Source organism: Astyanax mexicanus, chromosome 14 (genome assembly GCF_023375975.1).
Source record: "Astyanax mexicanus isolate ESR-SI-001 chromosome 14, AstMex3_surface, whole genome shotgun sequence".
Taxonomy (NCBI): domain Eukaryota; kingdom Metazoa; phylum Chordata; class Actinopteri; order Characiformes; family Acestrorhamphidae; genus Astyanax; species Astyanax mexicanus.
The window spans coordinates 8,433,851-8,449,858 of NC_064421.1; the positions used below are offsets into that span (position 1 = coordinate 8,433,851).

The 16,008-nt window shown below is 38.4% G+C and overlaps 2 protein-coding genes across 5 annotated transcripts in view; both read left to right on the forward strand.

Annotated features, from left to right (window-relative positions):
• scaf8 (SR-related CTD-associated factor 8) overlaps positions 1-11,161 on the forward strand; it is a 42,921-nt gene extending 31,760 nt beyond the window's left edge. For 2 of the 4 annotated variants that reach the window (XM_049464140.1, XM_049464143.1), the window contains exons 9-20: positions 546-666; positions 1,521-1,652; positions 1,888-1,997; positions 2,097-2,290; positions 3,402-3,502; positions 4,418-4,531; positions 4,737-4,893; positions 5,229-5,362; positions 6,683-6,821; positions 6,912-6,977; positions 7,081-7,317; positions 8,390-10,901. In XM_049464140.1, coding sequence (XP_049320097.1) covers positions 546-666; positions 1,521-1,652; positions 1,888-1,997; positions 2,097-2,290; positions 3,402-3,502; positions 4,418-4,531; positions 4,737-4,893; positions 5,229-5,362; positions 6,683-6,821; positions 6,912-6,977; positions 7,081-7,317; positions 8,390-10,152 — 3,268 coding nt within the window. In that variant the 3' untranslated portion in view covers positions 10,153-10,901. Of the gene's footprint in view, positions 1-545; positions 667-1,520; positions 1,653-1,887; positions 1,998-2,096; positions 2,291-3,401; positions 3,503-4,417; positions 4,532-4,736; positions 4,894-5,228; positions 5,363-6,682; positions 6,822-6,911; positions 6,978-7,080; positions 7,318-8,389; positions 10,902-10,948 lie in introns of those variants that run through there. The other 2 variants (XM_049464141.1, XM_049464142.1) reach the window with 2 other exon arrangements.
• Positions 11,008-16,008, forward strand: part of tiam2a (TIAM Rac1 associated GEF 2a) — a 207,037-nt gene continuing 202,036 nt past the window's right edge. The window contains exon 1 of the mRNA XM_049464139.1: positions 11,008-11,029. The gene's annotated coding sequence lies outside the window, so the exon portion shown is untranslated. The remainder of the gene's footprint in view (positions 11,030-16,008) is intronic.

Sequence of the window (16,008 nt, forward strand, 5' to 3'; positions counted from 1 at the left end):
TAATGTCTGAAGATCCTTCCTGATCATGTTTTGAGTTACTTTAGAAAATGTTATCTATAATATAATTGTCCTTTAATTGTCCTGTTTCTGTTTATCGATTGAAAAAGAATTTTGAGCTAACAAATACGTCAGGTCAGATTTAATTCAGTAATTTAGCTCTATACAATGGATCTGACACACATTGTATTATTAAAAATTGTCAATTTTTATCATTCATTTTAGACCTACTGTAATCAATTTAATTATAGTTTTAGTTCGAGTTTTGTTTTTACTGCACATGTCTGCACTGATGTTTTAATATTGTATGGTCATGAAAATTTGCCCAGAAGGCATGGAAAGGTCATGAAAAAATAATGGAAATGTATTGGTTTAAAAGTGTATGAACCCTGTTTTATACTTGTAGGTGTATTATGATGCTGATTAGATATTCTGATCATTGTATTGTATGTTATTGTTAATGAGAAAACAAACAAATGTTGGCTCCCTGGTTAAATTGTTTAATTATTTAATGATGGGTAATGATCTTTTTTTTTCTTTTTATTCAGGCCCATGGTTTCAGACTCAATCAACAGCTCTATTTTCCATCAGTTGGCTGAGCAGCTCCAGCAGCAGAACCTTGAACAGTTTCAGAAGCAAATAATGGAGCATCAACAGCATCAGCAGAAGGTACTGATGAACACAGCAAAGTTTACATACATCTACTTTATACAGTACCAGTCAGTTCAAGAAAAACATGGAATTATTGACTGAACAAAAATGTGTTAAACAAACCAGAATATTTTTTATATTTTAGGTTCTTGCTTAGATAACAGTTTTGCACATCTTGGCTGGATTTTCTCAGTCAGATTTATGAGTCACTTGGAACTCAGGCTTTCAGTTAACAGCTGTGCTGAACTCATCAAGAGTTAATTACTTGAATTTCTTGTCTCTTAATGTGTTTGAGAGCATCAGTTGTAAAGTTGTGAAGAGGTAGAGTTACAGGTATACAGTGAATAGTGAATATTTGAGTAATGTACTAATCCATATTATATAGAGAACTACTCAACTAAGTAAAGAAAAAATATTTTCAGGTCAGAAAGTTTGAACATATCCTCAATTGCAGTCGCAAAGAACATCAAAAGCGTTATGATGAAACTGGCTCTCATCAGGACCACTCAAGGAAAGCAAGAACATGAGTTTCCTCTGGTGCACAGGACAAGTTCACCAGAATTACCAGCCTCAGAAACTGCAAGTTAACAGCTCCCCAGATATAAGAGCACCTAAATGCTTCACATATTCAGTATTTTGGTTTGTTTAGCACTTTTAAGTTTCTACATGATTCCTTATGTGTACTGTCAAAGTCTGGATCACTTTAGGAAAGTAAATAAATGTCAGTACATGAATGAGGGAATTGAAAGAACAGGGACTTACCTGTTAATGCCTTCTCAGAGATTCTCATAAAGGTAATGAAAAAATAGGGGAAAAAATAATGTTCTGTTGTAATTTAGTTTTTTTTGTCTTCTGTTTTCTCCTTTCTTCAGTCCATGGCAATGGAAAACCAGGAGAATATCTTTGGTTCTGAGAATTCTGCTCTTCCATCACAGGGCACAGGCCAAACACAGCTCCAAGAACAGGAAACTAAACTGGACGACTCTATTGACAACCAGCAACAGGCAAGATCCAATATCTGGATGTGTATTTTAGTATTCTAGGCTTATTTATCCTAATTTATACCTAAACAAGATATGCTTGATTTTGTACAGTGCCTTCCAATTATTGTAATTATATTATAGAATTATATTTATTATAGAATATATATTATCATGTGATGGTGAATTTTATATCTGACAAAAACCTAAACTGTGCATTACACTACATTTACACAGTTTGTTTATGTATTATACACAGGACATGGATCTTGATGAGGGACAAGATACTGTGGACGAGGAGATCTTTGAGTCAGAAGAGAAGAAAACCAGTGGAACTCGTTCAAGAACACGCTCTAGGTCTCGCTCCAGGTTTGAGAACCTGTCAAATAATTAAAGATCTGAAATGTATTTACTTGTGAGTTATAGTGTGGTTACACTCTCTTAACTGGTCACTTCTCTTTACTTTAGATCTCCTAAAAGGAGGAGGTCCAGGTCACGCTCAGGCTCTCGGAAGCGCAAACACAGGAAACGCTCACGATCACGGTCGAGAGACAGGAAGAGGAAATCTTCTCGCTCCTACTCCAGTGAGCGACGAGCTCGAGAGAGAGAAAAAGAGCGGCAGAAGAAAGGCCTTCCTCCTATTCGCTCCAAATTTCTCAGTGGTGCGTTCAAGTCTATTTTATTTTACTTAAACATCAGAAAAGTAAATTTGATTACCTTTTCACAAATTAAAACCCTTCCAAAAGTTAAGCGTGTGTATAATATGGCTACAGGGGTTCAATTTCCAAACACTGGAGAGAGTTTTCTGATGGCAAGTGACGACAAGTCTTACTCTGTATCTGATCAGTGAATATACAGCTCTGGAAAATAATAAGAGACCACTTAAAAATTACGAGTTTCTTTGATTTTACCAAATTAATAACCTCTGGAATATAATCAAGAGGAAGATGGATGTTTACAAGCCATCAAAACAAGCTGAACTGCTTGAATTTGTGATTCTGGAGTGAAGGCATAAAGTTATCCAAAAGCAGTGTGTAAGACTGGTGGAGACGAACATGCCAGGATGCATGAAAACTGATTAAAAACCAGGGTTAATCCACCAACTTTTTTTTGTTATTTCAGCTATTTGTCATTTTCTGCGAATAAATGCTCTAAATGACTATTAAACTATATAGTCTGTAGTTTATAGAATAAAACAGCCATGTTAATTTTTAATTTTACTTAAACGTATACCTATAAATAGCAAAATCAGAGAAACTGATGCAGAAACTGAAGTGGTCTCTTATTTTTTTCCCAGTGCTGTATATGTTTCAGTGTCCAAAACTCCAGTCTCTACTCCGCAATTGGTGGTGTTGAATGATCTATCTATGGTTAGCAAACCTTACTGAAGCTCAGTGATTACCTGTTCAGCAGAAAAATGAATTGCTGCAGCACACTGTTTGTGTTCTGTTGTCTATATCTGGCAACCCTGTGGAAATGTCAGTTTCTGGGGATTCATCCCTCACAGATTACTATGATTTACTACACCATGGATCAAGTAAGAAAATACTGGCTGAAACTTTGCTGTCCACAGTTCCCAGTGCTTAAACCCCATGTTTCCTTAATGTCTGAAGATCCTTCCTGATCATGTTTTGAGTTACTTTAGAAAATATAATTCTTAATTATCCTTTAAAGAACTGAATGGGATTACATAATCCTGAGAAATTGCTTTGTCTGTGTTCTAGTAAGTTATTCTTACAGTGCCCTTTATTTATTGCTCTGTTTATCTTTTAGTTTGCAGCACTACGTTGTGGGTGGGCCAAGTGGACAAGAAGGCCACCCAGCAGGACCTCACTAACCTTTTTGAAGAGTTTGGCCAGATTGAATCCATTAATGTGAGTTTTCTTTGCTGTGTAGAAATTCTGCTAATCTTTACTTAGAACTAGTGCTGGGTGCTATACCGGTTCATACGGTATTCCAAAGGATACTTTTGAACCGAGTTTTGAGTATGAATATTTCCCATACCGCCATACCAGTAGAGGTGCTGCGGAGCGCTGTGCAGAAACACACAGTGTAGAACAGTGCCGCCAAAGAAGACACACAGCTCGCTAGATAACGCTAGCCAGTTAGCATAACACGAGATTAAATTCTGGATATGAGGAAGTAACTGTAGCTCTTTTAAATATATTAATACTGTAGCTTGAAGGAGAATATCAATGCACACGGAACTGATTTTATTTAACTGGAGAAAGAAGAGAACTGTGGCTAATTTTCATGCTGCAATGTCTCCAATGTCTTTAGATAAACATTATAAATTGATATTAATATTAATATTAAAAAGGAAGCAGTGTTAAATTTGTTGGCATATCTTTTTCTAAGGTCTAGAATTTTTACAGCTGTTTTTCTGATAATAAAGTCTGGTTTCTTCATATATTTATATATATATATATATATATATATATATATATATATATATATATATATATATATATATATATATATATATATATATATAGTGTAATTTTGTGGGACAAAGTAAACCCAATAGTAATCAAAGCCTTAATTTAAGGCCTTTATGTTTAATATTATATGTACTTCTAACAGTAAAGTAAGTCACAAACCTATATGTGACTTGTGCCTGCTCACATCACAATGTCCTCAGTCAAGAAGCTTTTGAACTAAATGGATTGTGTTCATGTTCCTATGTCCAAACTTGATTCAGTTTTAACTAAATTTATGGTCTTTCTGAGCTGAATCAGCTGTTAAAATGACTAGAGATCCCCTAACCCCTTTCTTTTCTCTGTTTGCAGATGATTCCTCCCAGGGGCTGTGCGTATATCTGCATGGTTCACAGACAAGATGCTTACCGCGCCCGACAGAAATTAAGCACTGGCTCTTTTAAAATCGGTTCTAAGGTTATTAAGGTTGGTAATATTTTCTTGCTAAGCTGTGTAAAATGTGTAATATAGCTGAATACACATGGTTTATATAAAGAGTTACCCATTGACAGTCTATATTTCTTAGACTTTTTGTTTAACTCCATTAAGGGTCTTTGTATTACTTTCTAAGAATTTGCTAGATTTGTGTAGATTATGTCCAATTCTTTGCTCTTTTCTTTGTTGTGTGTAGATTGCCTGGGCTCTCAATAAGGGTGTAAAGCAAGAGTACAAGCAGTTCTGGGATGTGGATCTTGGTGTGACCTATATCCCTTGGGAGAAGGTTAAATTGGATGACCTGGATGACTTTGCTGAAGGAGGGATGATTGACCAGGAAACAGTCAACAATGGTGAGAAATTTATGCATATTGCATATTGGTTTGACCATGCAACCATTTTATATTCCAGAGATTTTATAAAATGCATCTCAGTGAAATTTCTAAATTACAAAGAAACTTTTTTAGTCTAATAATGAGAAAATACAAAGGTTTATCTAATAATGTCTTTCACATAGTTTTAGCACAGTCCCTTAACATGTGCCTGATTGTAGCTCACAGTTAAATAATCTTAAATAAAATATTTTACCATAGAATTGTGTTTTTTGGGGGGATTTGTTAATACAACTATAGATTTATGACCTGATTATTTTTTCTTTATTTGTGATTTTTTTTTTTTTCTGTGGTAGAATGGGAAGCTCAGCGCAACTCAGCAGAGGCGGCTAAAGAGACCCAGGTTCAGCCTGTAGCTGCTGAAGCCACTACAGTGACCAGTTCCCAGAATGAAGCCTTCACACAGTCCGTCACCATGATGCCTGTGCAGGTAAATCATTTTCTCCTCTTCTTACTGTTTATCTTATTCACCCATATTAACATGCACTAGGTCTGTGCGATTTGACAAAAGATATAAGAGGTGAGAGTATCTGACTGTAGTTTGCGTGTTTGTCGTATTAAAACTAATGAAGTGGGACGAACCGCTAGCTGATATTGCTCAGGGTTCCTCAGTGTAGCGCTATTGGGTGGCATTTACGTCCCACTTAGACAAAATATTGGAAGCGTAAGTTTACTGTAAATAAATGAAAGTGCTACTTGCCCAAATAAGCAGTTTTCAGATAAGAAATCTGTTTAACTTTAAAATATATATATTTTTTTATAGTTTGTTTTTTTCCCCCTTACGGTCACTTAATGCGCCTTATAATCTGGTGCGCCTTTTGTATGAAATTAGACCAGAAAATACAAATTATTAATAGTGCACCTGGGCGAATTTACAGTTAAGGACGATGTGTTTTTATGAAAATCGATTTTTCTCTGCGTTTTAATTTTCACCACCGACGCTCCCCTGTGGGCTCCTGTACTTCAGAGTGAGCTTAGCCCCTCCCTCCCATTTCTTTATCATCTTTAGTTTGATTTTTAGTAGGGGAAAAAATTTACATTGAAATCAAAAATCGGATTAAAAAAAAAAAAAAAAAAAAAACAAAGATTTTTTTTTGGGCCATATCGCCCAGCTCTAGTGCGCCTTATAGCCTGAAAAATATGGCAATACATCTTTTTAAAACATACTGCTACTTGTTGTGTAATTCAATATGTAATCAAAAATGATCTCTTGTTTGGATAGTTTATATAAAAACTTAGACTTACCTATTCATAAATTATAATTTCCCTTATTTGGGAAAGTCTTTACTGAAGCGTTGTAGCATAATATCCTGCTGGTTAAACACAAAATAACTTTAAATGTCTTTAAAAAGTGAACAGTAAACTGTGCCTGTGTTCTTATTGAGGAGAAACACTGCAGGGTCCTGTGTGGCTTCTGCTGCTTTTTCTGATACCCTTTTCTGACTTTCCTTTTGGGCTTGCCAAGCAGTTTGTAATGCAGAATGATAAACATGTCTGCATCACCATCTTTTAAATCTGTAAAAGTAGGCATGTGTTAATTTTCCTGATCTGTTACAAACTGCATTGGTGAATATGAAGCTGAGAGAAAAACATACAGAGCAGTGTTTTTTTTTTACTGCTTTTAAATACTTACATTTATTTTGGCCTGAGGGAACCTTTTAACAAATGATTTAAAGTGTGTAGGAATGTTTATTTGAAAGATTTGCAGTCAGCATTTTACAGTTCCTGGAATTTGTTTCTTCTTTATTAGATCCCAGTGGCACAGACAGTCCCTGCAGTGGGACTGGTACCGCCTGCCTTCCCCGTCACAATGGCAATGCCCCCGCCAGGTTTTGGCCCGCCGCCTCCCTTCCTGAGGGCAGGTTTCAACGCCTCACAGCCTCCTCCTGGTAGGTAGTAATTTGAAGATAGTTCTCTGGTGTACAAACTGTTTTTCTTTTCTTTAGTGATTCACTCATCAATGTGTTCTTCATCTTTAGGCTTCATGGCAACACCTGCTGTTGCCCAGTCAGCTGTTGGAACTGGTCTTGCCTCAGCCCAAACCAGTAAGTTAAATAACTAGCAAAATCAGATTTTTCTTGATATTGACTCAGTGTGGGCTGATCAGTAATCTCTGCATTTGTGCCTCTTTTCCAACTTTCTCACCAGCTCTGTTGCAGTCTTCGATGTCAGCTGCTCAAGAACACAACAAGGACTCCACATTTGGAGGCTTAATTCCTCCAACAAGCTCCATTCCAGCAGGATTCATCCCCTCAGCAATGGCAGGAGCAGGAGTCTTTAACCCTGCAGCAGCAGCAGCAGCAGCAGCACATGCTCAGCAGGCTGGTGCTGAAAAGACTCCATCTACAGAGAGCATGGACACGCCTACAGAATTAACACTACAAGGTGAGGAATTTCTGTGGGTTTTTTTTCTTTTTATGATTTACATGTAGAAAAAAGAAGCACCTAACCTAAAAAGGATCTAAATACCTTGATTTATGAACTACTGAAATTACACGGTGAAAAATATTTGCCTTTATCGCAAGGACTGGTTGCGATAGGGTTTGCATAATTATATGGTAAAACTGTGTAAAATTGTGACATTAATAAATAAATTTAGTTGAAATATTCAAACATTTGTTAATAGGTTGTTACTAACTAAAGAACTCTTTTAATTTTAAATGCAGTAAAAAAAAATCAAATATGGGTAATCAATAACTATTATCCAAATATTAGGTCTGATGCCTGCATCAGGTCTTCAAAATTGTGAAGTTAACCCAGTGTTTCTCAGTTTTACAGGGTTAATACGGATAGAAAAAATGGAAAAATCATAGAATTTAGAAATAGCAATTTCCAGGCATGAATAAGTTAAAATAAAAATAACCAGTCTTGAAATTTTGTTTTACAAATCTTTGTTTTTCAGTTTACCGATGGAGAAAATCTATTTTGAGCTAACAAATAAGTCAGCTCAGAGATAATTCAGTTTTTTAGCCCTACCCAATGGAGCTCTAAGGATCTGACACATTTTATTGTTAAAGCTTGTGTCAGCATTTTATCTGATTAATTTTAGACATATCAATTTTGATGATAGTTTTATTTTAGTTGATTTTGTGTTTTATTGTCCATGTCTGCATTGATGTTTTAAAAATTGTATGATCATAAAAATTTTGCCTTGAAAGCATAGATAAATCATGAAAAACTCATGGTAATTTATGGGTTAAATCGAGTATGAACCCTGGTCCTAGTTATGGCACCCATTCCATTCATCATTACTAGGGGGTCATCCCAGGTTAATCCAGGTAGCAGGTAGTTAATCCTACAGCCTATAGTGGATTAAGCAGTGAAATTTAAACAGCATGTTTGCGATTTGCACCTTATTTACATTTTAATCCAAATGTGTTGGATTGGAAACACAATACATGCGTTATCTGCTTTATATGACTTGAAATTTAACCCCCTTTTTCTTTCTGTATCACAGGAATGCAGAATGCAGCACGCAGTGGAATGGGGCTGCTAGGCATGCATCCTGCTGCATCTCTTTCTCATCCTCTTGCTGGACAAAGACTGCCCGGTATGCTGCCCCTCGATCTGCGACCCAACCTCCTTCAGGGAGCTGGAGCCCGCTTCCCACTCCTGATGCAGCAGGGCCTGGCTCAGCAGGCCAACAGCCTTCTGGATGCCTCCCTGCAAGCCCAGGCCCGTGCTCGAGCTCCTTTCTCTCAGATGGAGCACTTCAACAGGACGGAAGGAGCCTTCGCGAGAACCCCAAACCCTGCAGCTGCTGGAACTGATAACCTGGACAAGGTTAACAACGAGACACCTAACAGTTCGAATGCTGGAAACCAGCAAGAGGGTGATCAGGACTATCGCTTTCCACCACCTGAAAAACAGAGTACAGGTCTGCTGAAAACTCCTCCACTGGAGATGCGTACGGAGCCCACCCCTGTTAGACCTCCACTGCTGGAGAGGCCACCTAGAGGAGGAGGAGGCATGCAAGGAGGTGGAGGAGGCATGCAAAGTGGAGGCATGCAAGGAGGTGCCATGCAAGGCGGAGGAGGTGGCATGCAAGGTGGAGGAGGTATGCAACCTGAGAACAGAGAAGGACCAGGAAGGAGGGATTCCCTGCCAGGTGGTTTCCGAGGAGAGTCTCGTTGGGGTCCTCCACGAGGAGACTTTGATGAGCGTGACATCAGAGGAATGCCAGCAGGAGCCCCCAAGGGCTTCCAGGAGGATCGTCCTAATCCCAACTTCCAGAATCGATTTGAGATGCGCCCTGGAGGAGTCGCAGGTGGAGGAGGAGGAGGCCCAGCCTGGAACCGTGGAGGCGGAGGAGGAGCAGGAGGAGGTGGAGGAGGGGCCTTCAACGCCAACATGGACTTCGATGACCGTCGCCGACCCTGGGAGAGACAGAAGGACCGCGACGACCGTGATTTCCGCAGGGAAATGAACGGCAGCCGGCACGGTCGAGAGCATGACCGCGACAGGGACCGGGAGAGGGACCGAGACCGTGGACGAGAGCGCAATCGCGAGCGCGAGAGAGAACGAGAGCGAGAAAGGGATCGAGACAGGGACAGAGAGAGGGAACGAGAGAGGGAGCGTGATAATAACGACAAGGAGAAGGAAAGAGATCGAGATCGGGATCGAGAACGTGGCGGCGGAGGCGGTGGTGGCTGGACACCACTCCCCCAACAGCCCCTACTCCCTCTTCCCAAACCTCAGTCCCAGCCTCTACTCCCTCTGCCCACTCCCCTACTGAACCTGCCCCAATCCCAGCCTGAATTACAGCCTAAACCACTGCTGCCACACCCGCCGCAACAGGAAGTGCATCGGCCCGAGCTGCATCACCCAGCACGACAAGCCGAACCTCAGCCTGAAGTAAAGCCTCAACGTCAGCAGCCTCAACCCCAGTCGCCCGCTGCCCCTGAAGTGACCACGGACAGCACAGTGAAAAAAGAAGACTGTGATGTGAAGGAGGAGACCTCAGACTCGAAACCTGAGATTAACCTCATCGAGCCCAAGCCAGAGCTCGTTCCCGAGGCTTCTCGCACCCCCTCTCCTCCTTCTGATCCCACAGCCACGCCCACAATCATCCCCGACGAGCCCCCAAAACAGGAGGAGCCCTTACAAACACCCACACCCCCCCTCGCGGTTAAAGACAGTGAACACAGTGAACAGACTGGGCCGAAGGCAGAAGCTGAGACTGATCCTGAGCTAGTGAAAACTGACACTGAGGAAGCATAATCATCACTCAGTAGGTAAAAGATCATTTTGTATAGTTGTCATCTCTGTACTTATTTCAAAGGCTTCCACAGGACCTGCTCAGTTCATGACATTGCTGCCTGACACCCTAACAAATGATTTTACGTTTCACGCTAATGATGTACATCATAGATGGCTCTCTATAGAGGATTTGAATGGTAGGTGATATATTTTAAATATTTTATTTTAATTGTTATTTTATGTTTTTTTAGTTTTAATGCAAGCCCACTGTTTTAAACTAGGTGAATACATGGAACTTGCTTGCCAAAATATTGTGTAGCCTAATTGTAAATGCTGGGGTGGGTGGGGGCGATTTTGCTCGGGGGTGCTTCGACCTTCCTATGGAAGAGTGTAAGGATCCTGGCTTTTTCTAATGGTTTGATTGCAGAATACTTGAAAACAGCGGTCACTGGCCTGTTCTGTCTTTTCTTTTCAAAAACCGCAGCCGCAAAAGTTTGAAATGAATGCCATTGTGGTGTCCTATGCTTGTTGTCTATTAAGCAAAACCAATGCAGTGAGAACAGTGAGTTTTAGTTGCTTTAAAAGGAACCAAAAAAAAAAAAAAAAAAAAGATTAAAATATGATGTACTATCCCCATGTTAAATGTCTGATTTTTCTTCATCAAACTGCAGTGAATATACAGCCGTTCAGCCAGAAAAGCTTGCGGAAAGACGAATGGATTTTGGGAGCACTCTGTTTTAGTTTCAAATAAACATGCTTTGTTTGTTAAACATGCTTTAGGACTGTATTTTCTGAGAAGAGAATTCTCTGCACACAGATCACCGTAACTGACCATCAACCACATCATACTGGACCCTGGGGTTAGTGGTACCAGTGGGAGAAGTTACTGAAGGTCAGGGTAGGTGGAGCTGTTGGATCGAGAGAGTTACTAGACTAAGTGTTTATATAGAGAGTTGCCTGACTCTGGCTTTTGTCATGAGACCACCAGCCTTGCCTTTGGTAAATTGTAGTGCTTTTAAAATATACACACACCACTCAAACACACACACACACACGGGCACATACACACATGGGCACACAGACTTAATGCCTTAGTAGGTAACTGCACAAATACCTTGAACTTTCTCTAGAACTGCTTCCACTGGAGTTTCCATAGTCCCATACACAAGTTTATAAAAAAAAGGCCCTTCATGTACTACAACTGTTTGATCAAACAAAACAAGATGTAGTATGAATGTTTGGATGGATGTTTTAGGGTGCTTTCATATCTACCTTTTTTGATTCTAAACAAATTAGCAGGTGTGAATGGATCTGCTGAATCATGATCCGGTTTGTCTGCAGTTTGAAAGCACTTTTCTAGAAGATTCAGACTTTCAGACCAATTACAGAACATTGAGTAAGTCAACCCCTAGCAAAGCAAGTCGATGAACTATTATATATTTCTTTATAATTAAAAGAAAAAAAATAATAAAATAATGCAAACTATATATACAAAATATAACATTTAAAACAGAGTTTAAAATGAATAAAATTGGAATATAAATTAAATATATAATACAAAACAATTTTAAAAGAAAGTTACAAGACATAATTAAAAGAATACAAAAAAAGTAATGTAAGGGAGTGCCAAGTTGTCCAACGGTCTAAAGCACTGCCACTATGATCACCGTACGTAGCCCGAGAGAGCACAATTGGCCTTGCTCTTTCCCCTCATCACTCCAAAGGGTGGTGTTGATCAGCACAGGGCATCTGTGAGCTGATGTATCAAAACCGATTCGCTGCACTTTCCTCCGAGCGCGCTGTGATGCTACTCTGCAATGCTACATCAGTAATATATATATATATATACATATGTATATGTATATATATGTGTATGTATATATATGTATATGTGTGTATATATATGTGTATATATATATATATATATATATATATATATATATATATATATATATATATATATATATATATCTAAGTACAAAGAGACTCCGCCCACATAGCTGATGATAGGATGTAGTAAAGATCTTAAGTCCGCTCACTTAACTAAACAGAATAAAGGTCTACATGGTAACAAACACAACCATTAGTGCAGACTCTGGGCTAGACTTGCAGGTGTGAATGTCCTAAGCTCCTTCAACCACAGACGCAGCTCCCTCTTCTTTGAAAGGTGGTGGATATGTATGTTGACTAACTAGTTAAACTAGATAACCTGCCTATAGCTCTGGAAAAAGGAGACCACTTCAAAACGATGAGTTTCCTTGATTGTACAAAATTGAAAACCTCTGGAATATAATCAAGAGAAAAGATGGATGATCACAAGCCATCAAACCAAGCTGAACTGCTTGAATTTTTGCACCAGGAGTAAAGGCATAAAGTTATCCAAAAGCAGTGTGTAAGACTGGTGGAGGAGAACATGATGCCAAGATGCATGAAAACTGTTTAAAAACCAGGGTTATTCCACTAAATACTGATTTCTGAACTCTTAAAACGTTATGAATATGAAGCTCTGCATCTTTTTTGTTATTTCAGCCATTTCTATTTTTTGCAAATAAATGGTCTAAATGACAATATTTAGATTATTTATATTAATTTTACTTAAACATATACATATAAATAGCAAAATTAGAGAATCAGAGAAACTAAAGTGGTCTAAATGTTTCTCAGAGCTGTATAGCTGTGTGGTCTCCCCACAAATGCCCCTAAATAACTGTAAACATCATCTTTTAATAGCCTGCCAAACTGTATCTAGCTTCTTTATAATCGGTGTCCACTACAGCTGCTACTTTAGTACTTAAGCATTTACTTTAAATACAATATGAACTTGTAAATGGGCATCACAGAATAAGGTGAATAAAGGTGAATAAAGTCTTTGGTGCTATGGGCATTGTAAATGTAATGAAATGGTCAGAAGGTCCGCTGTTTGGGCTGTGCCCTGGCACACAGAGAATAGGATAATGAGCCTGCCAGTGTAAGCTGAGGTGAAGCCCACACTTTTTAGATATGCAAATTTGAATCTTAATAAAAGGAGTAAGATTTAATGGCTTGCATTTGCAATTAAAATCAGTTCCTTAATCATTTCTGCAGAAGTTGAAATGAGTCAGATTTGAATCACTTGTTGCACAAATGTTTAAAATCCTGTTTAAAGGATCTCCCTCTTTAATCATCTTTATATTTACATTCACGTCTGAAACACGATTCCTATCCCTATGGATTGTAGGAGCATTTATGATATTCGTGAATATGGCTGTTACACACGCAGGCTTAAAACGGGCTGCTCTGATCACAATATGAAGACGCTGCTTGTCCAGCCATCTGGTGCTGGCATGGAGAGCGATGGAACAAAAGGAATGGCATGGTGGTGGGAGGTGGGCTGGTGGGCTGTTGCCATGCTGATTCCCTTCTCTTCCTCTGCTGGGAAAAAAAGAGAGGAGACGTGAGATGTGCAGAATCAGCAGCAGCAGCAGCAGCTCTCCGTTCTGCTGTGTGTTAATGCCAGGTTATGAGAGAGGGGAGCGCAGGCTGACTGTGATGAATAGCTGGCTGGATTCTCTGTGCTGCTGCTGCTTCTTCTTCTTCCAGCACAGAATGAATAAAGTATTGAGTAGTAATACACTGATGGCCTATACACTCCATCTGATATCAGCCAGAGGGGACAAATTAACTGTGATACACCTTATCTTAGGTTATATTAATCTGGGCTTTTGTGAAAAAATAAGCTATACTATATTGTCCCTGTAGAATAATATAATGTATAATATAGTGTAGTAACTTTGACCATTTCCAATAGAATATAGACAATGAATAATGACAAACGTATTTCACGATTTTTATTACGTTTGAACACAGCAGCATTCACTTGTCACTTCGTATAAAACTTTCACAATGAATGGACCAGTAGAAATCCTACAAAATGACTTGGAATAAAATAAAAATATCCATTGAAGTTTAGAGTCCCATACAATGTACGCACCTCTTTTTTAAAAATATATTTCTATTTTCTGTGTTGTTAGGATGTGGTTGTAAGCCTGAAACCACATCCTAACCCAGTACATGATGACCTGCAAACAAATAAGTCCTTAATAAAGGGTGGTTAATGGAGCTAAATGGTAAAAAAAAAAAACGAATATATACGAATATAAAATATACAGCTCTGGAAAAAATTAGGCAGCCACTTCAGCTTCTGAATCAGTTTATCTGATTTTGCTATTTATAGGTTTATGTTTAAGTAAAATGAACATTGTTGTTTTATTCTAAAAACTACAATCAACATTTCTCCCAAACTACAAATACAAATATTGTCATTTAGAACATTTATTTGCAGAAAACGAGAAATGGCTGAAATATATATTTAAAAAAAAAAAGATGCTGAGCTTTCAGACCTCAAATAAGTTTTAGGAGTTCAGAAATCAATATTTGGTGGAATAACCCTGGTTTTTAATTACAGTTTTTATGCGTCTTGGCATGTCCTCCTCCCCCAGTCTTACACACTGTTTTTGGATAACTTTATGCCTTTACTCCTGGTGCAAAAAATCAAGCAGTTCTGTTTGGTTTGATGGTTTGTGATCATCCATATTCCTCTTGATTAAATGTTTTATGTATATATATATATATATCAGATATCGGCATCAGCCCATAATTCCCACATTAGTGTATCCTAGGTAATTTTGTGCTGCTGCTCTTGCCTGTACACAGTCTGATAAGTGTCTTGGCAGCCAGTTAAATGTGAGTCAGTGAAAAAAGAGTAGAAAGAAAGAGTGAATTAGCTGCTAAAAGACTGCATACAGTGTTCAGTGGTAGTAATTTACGCAGTTCAGCAGCAGCAGCACGACTTATTAAGCCCGTTTCTCGCTGCTGACGGACAGTTTTGGTTGACATTTTGCTTTGCTGCCTGATTCATCAGAACTCAGGAGGCTTTATCACAGGGTCAATTAATCTGCTTATTCCCAGATGTGGCCCGCAGGCCTGCGTGATGAACGCCATCCAGCAGAGCTGCTGAACCGGAAGCAGCATCCTGGTAGACTTTTCACATTTCATTACTCACCTTTCTGCTCACGTCCGTGAAGCTCCAGAGCTGACTGCACTGAGCGGCCTGTGTCAGCCTGTGCCTATCAGAGCCATACAACAATAGCTTAACATGCCTCGGTGATACAGCAGCCTGTGGAGGAGCACAGCTTACACACACAGTGCTGAGCACAGTGGATATTAGCTTTTTTTTTCATGGCTAATGCAGATATTTAGACAGCAGTAGTGGCAGATTTATTGCAACTAATAAAATACAATAATATACTAATAAACAAGACACAAAACTACTGAACTTAAACATTTGTTTGGCAGTCTACTCTTTTTTGCTCTTTTTGCAGTTTATTAAAATAACAAACACAAAGCAATACCAAAAAACCCAAAAAGTTAAATAGAATACAAAATTTCAGTGCACTTAACATACATTTTGAGAATGAACATTCATTAAAAAAATAATTCTTAGTGAAGACAGTAGCACACACAAGAAATTTGATTTCTGTCCAGCCATCTGAAATTTTTAAAACAAATATATTTGGTGAGTAAACCCAAAGATAGGTCAAGTATAATTGCATTATTCCAAACACGTTACAGTTACATATACACGGCTATCTTGTCCATAAATAAATAATCTTGATCACAGTTATGTGATAAGCAGAGGTGGAAAAAGTACTGAAAAGTTGTAATTAAGTAAAATTACCTTTACTTTACAAAAATTCTACAAAAGTAAAAGTACCCATCTAAAAATCTACTCGAGTAAAAGTTAAAAAGTACTCAGTTAAAAATTTACTTTGAGTAAAAGTTACATAGTTACTTTTAATGATTTGATGTAAAAAAGTACAAATAATAAATTAAATAATT